This window comes from Vigna unguiculata, chromosome 1, assembly GCF_037176805.1.
Source record: "Vigna unguiculata cultivar grain cowpea cultivar isolate G323 ecotype 2 chromosome 1, ASM3717680v1, whole genome shotgun sequence".
NCBI classification, from domain to species: Eukaryota; Viridiplantae; Streptophyta; class Magnoliopsida; order Fabales; family Fabaceae; genus Vigna; species Vigna unguiculata.
This window is the reverse complement of record NC_140792.1, coordinates 42,185,760-42,188,269: the sequence shown is the minus strand read 5'-3', so window position 1 is coordinate 42,188,269 and position 2,510 is coordinate 42,185,760. Positions and strand designations below refer to the sequence as shown.

Sequence of the window (2,510 nt, the reverse complement as noted above, 5' to 3'; positions counted from 1 at the left end):
GAAAAAAGCTAAAAGCGCTAAAGAAAACAGCAACAGTGGTTTATCCGCATCCAGCGTGAGACACACTCAAACGTTGGAGCAATTACCAAACCCAATCAAGTCCCTCAACTGTCAACGTAATTTCCACGTTCTACCCAAACCCCACACACCTCGTTTTGATCGAATTCTCTTTCTCTTTCCCTTTCTCTTTCTCCTGTTCCAACATCACTCTCTTTTCCGTTACCGTTCACCTTTGTAAATCTTTGGATGCCTCTATGCATCATCTCCCTTCGTTTCTACACTTTTCAATTTCTTCTCCTTCAACTCAAACTCACTCCGCGGTATGTTGATGTTCTTTTTTCTCTCTCTATGCTGTTTTCCTTCACGTCTTACTAGGTGACTGTTAGAGACAAGAAAAGGGACAAAAATTTTGAATTTTGAATAGTGGGTTTTGGGCCCTTGAAGGCTCGTGTATTCCCTCGTGTGAGTTTGAATGAGTCTATATTGACCTCTTGATTTTGGCTTATTCATGACCAAGACGACAATTGGGGGCTAGGTTTTTTTTACCTTTTGTTTTTGTTCTTCTTTATTATGCAAATATTACTGTCTTAATCCATGATTTGGACTTTGCTATATCTGGTTTGTTCTTGACCCGGTGAGTTTTAGGTTTCTAATTTGAGTTAGTGGATTTGATGGTGTACAGGATTAGGATTACTGATTAGGTGAATTGATTGGATTGGAGAATTGAGTGTCGATGGGGGGTGAAACGGTGAACGGGTCATGGTTCAGTTCTTTGTGGCCAGTCTCTCGGAAGAGTGCATCATCGGATAACAAGGCAGTGGTGGGAATTTTGGCATTGGAAGTTACAGGGTTGATGTTGAAGGTGGTTAATTTATGGCAGTCTTTGAGTGATAGGGAGGTATTGAGTTTGAGGGAAGGGATTGTGAATTCAGTTGGAGTGAAAATGGTGGTGTCTGACAATGATGATTACTTGATGGAACTTGCGATGAATGAGATACTTCATAACTTTCAATCTCTTGCACGTTCGGTGGCTAGGTTGGGTAAGAAATGCGTGGATCCAGTTTATCATCGTTTTGAACATTTTGTTCATAACCCAGTTCAAAATTATTTCAATTGGTCTGGGTGGGAGTATAGGTGGAAAAAGATGGAGAGGAAAGTGAAGAAAATGGAAAAATTTATTGCTGCTGCGACACAGTTTTGCGAAGAGGTTGAGGTGCTAGCAGAGGTTGAACAGACTTTCAGGAGAATGCAGGCGAATCCGGAATTGCATCGGGTGAAACTGCTTGAGTTTCAGAAGAAGGTTATGTTGCAGCGGCAGGAAGTGAGAAATCTCAGAGACATGTCTCCATGGAATAGAAGCTATGATTATGTTGTCCGGTTGTTGGCGAGATCACTATTTACGATCCTGGAGAGGATCGTACTTGTCTTTGCAAATAAACACCCACCAACTGTACAACCACATAATGATTCTCTGCATATGAACTCTAACAATCTTCTGCGAAGCCATTCCTTTTCTGTTATGCATTCGTCTGTTTATCCTTCAGAGAATGATCTCTACGGATTGAATTCATACTCGGGCTTTTTAGTAGGCAAGGGGAAAAGAACGAAGAAACAGCAGAAGAAAGAAGAACTTGTATTCTTCAGAAAGAACACACATTCAGAAACCAAGCACTTGGGACATATTATGGGATTCAAAGGTTGTATGTCTGCTGCAAACGATTCTCCTGTCGTACGGAGCTGTATGCAGACAAATGGTGGCTCCATGAGGTTGACTGATTGTCATTTGAAATCTGTTGATAAAATGAGAACAGTGAATGAGTCATCTCTCCCCAACAGAGTTAGAATATATTCTAAATTATCCACCAATAACCTGTTAAAGCCTGCTTCCAAATCCCTTGGTGATGCAGCTCTTGCTCTGCATTATGCCAACATGATTGTATTGATTGAGAGGATGGTGACATCACCGCACCTGGTTGATCTTGCCACAAGAGATGATCTATACAGTATGCTTCCAACTACTGTAAGAACTTCTCTAAGGGCAAAGCTTAAAAGCCATGTAAAAGGTAAATCTTCCTCCAATCATCATGATGCAAACCTTGCTGCAGAATGGAGTCTGCTACTTGCACAGATGTTGGAATGGTTGGCTCCACTGGCACATAACATGATAAGCTGGCATTCTGTGAGAAATTTTGAGAAGGAGCACTCAATTTTTAACGCAAATGTTTTACTTGTTCAAACTCTTTACTTTGCAAACCAGGCAAGAACCGAGGCTGCAATAGTTGATCTTCTTGTTGGTCTCAATTATGTGTGCAGAATTGATACAAAAGTTGGCACAAGAGATACACTAGATTGTGCTAGCACTAGAACTTTTAATGGTGTTCGTTTAAGAAAGAATGGAATGTACAATGAAATTTTATAGACTGCGACATTAACAAGGTCTGAGGGTTAATGGCATTAACTCTGTACAGTGCATTTATTTTTAGTGTGTGGATTCTATTCTTTGAAAGTTA

At 40.5% G+C, this 2,510-nt stretch overlaps 1 protein-coding gene across 1 annotated transcript; it reads left to right on the top strand.

The window, feature by feature from the left end:
* Nucleotides 1–2,510, top strand: LOC114196249 (protein PSK SIMULATOR 1-like). The gene is made up of 2 exons (XM_028086836.2): nucleotides 1–320; nucleotides 683–2,510. Exon 2 carries the CDS (start codon nucleotides 734–736, stop codon nucleotides 2,417–2,419), a length of 1,686 nt encoding a protein of 561 aa, XP_027942637.1. The 5' UTR covers nucleotides 1–320; nucleotides 683–733; the 3' UTR covers nucleotides 2,420–2,510.

Excerpts from the sequence above, each read along its gene's own strand:
- LOC114196249 (XM_028086836.2), top strand. The coding sequence starts at position 734 with ATGGGGGGTGAAACGGTGAACGGGTCATGGTTCAGTTCTTTGTGGCCA.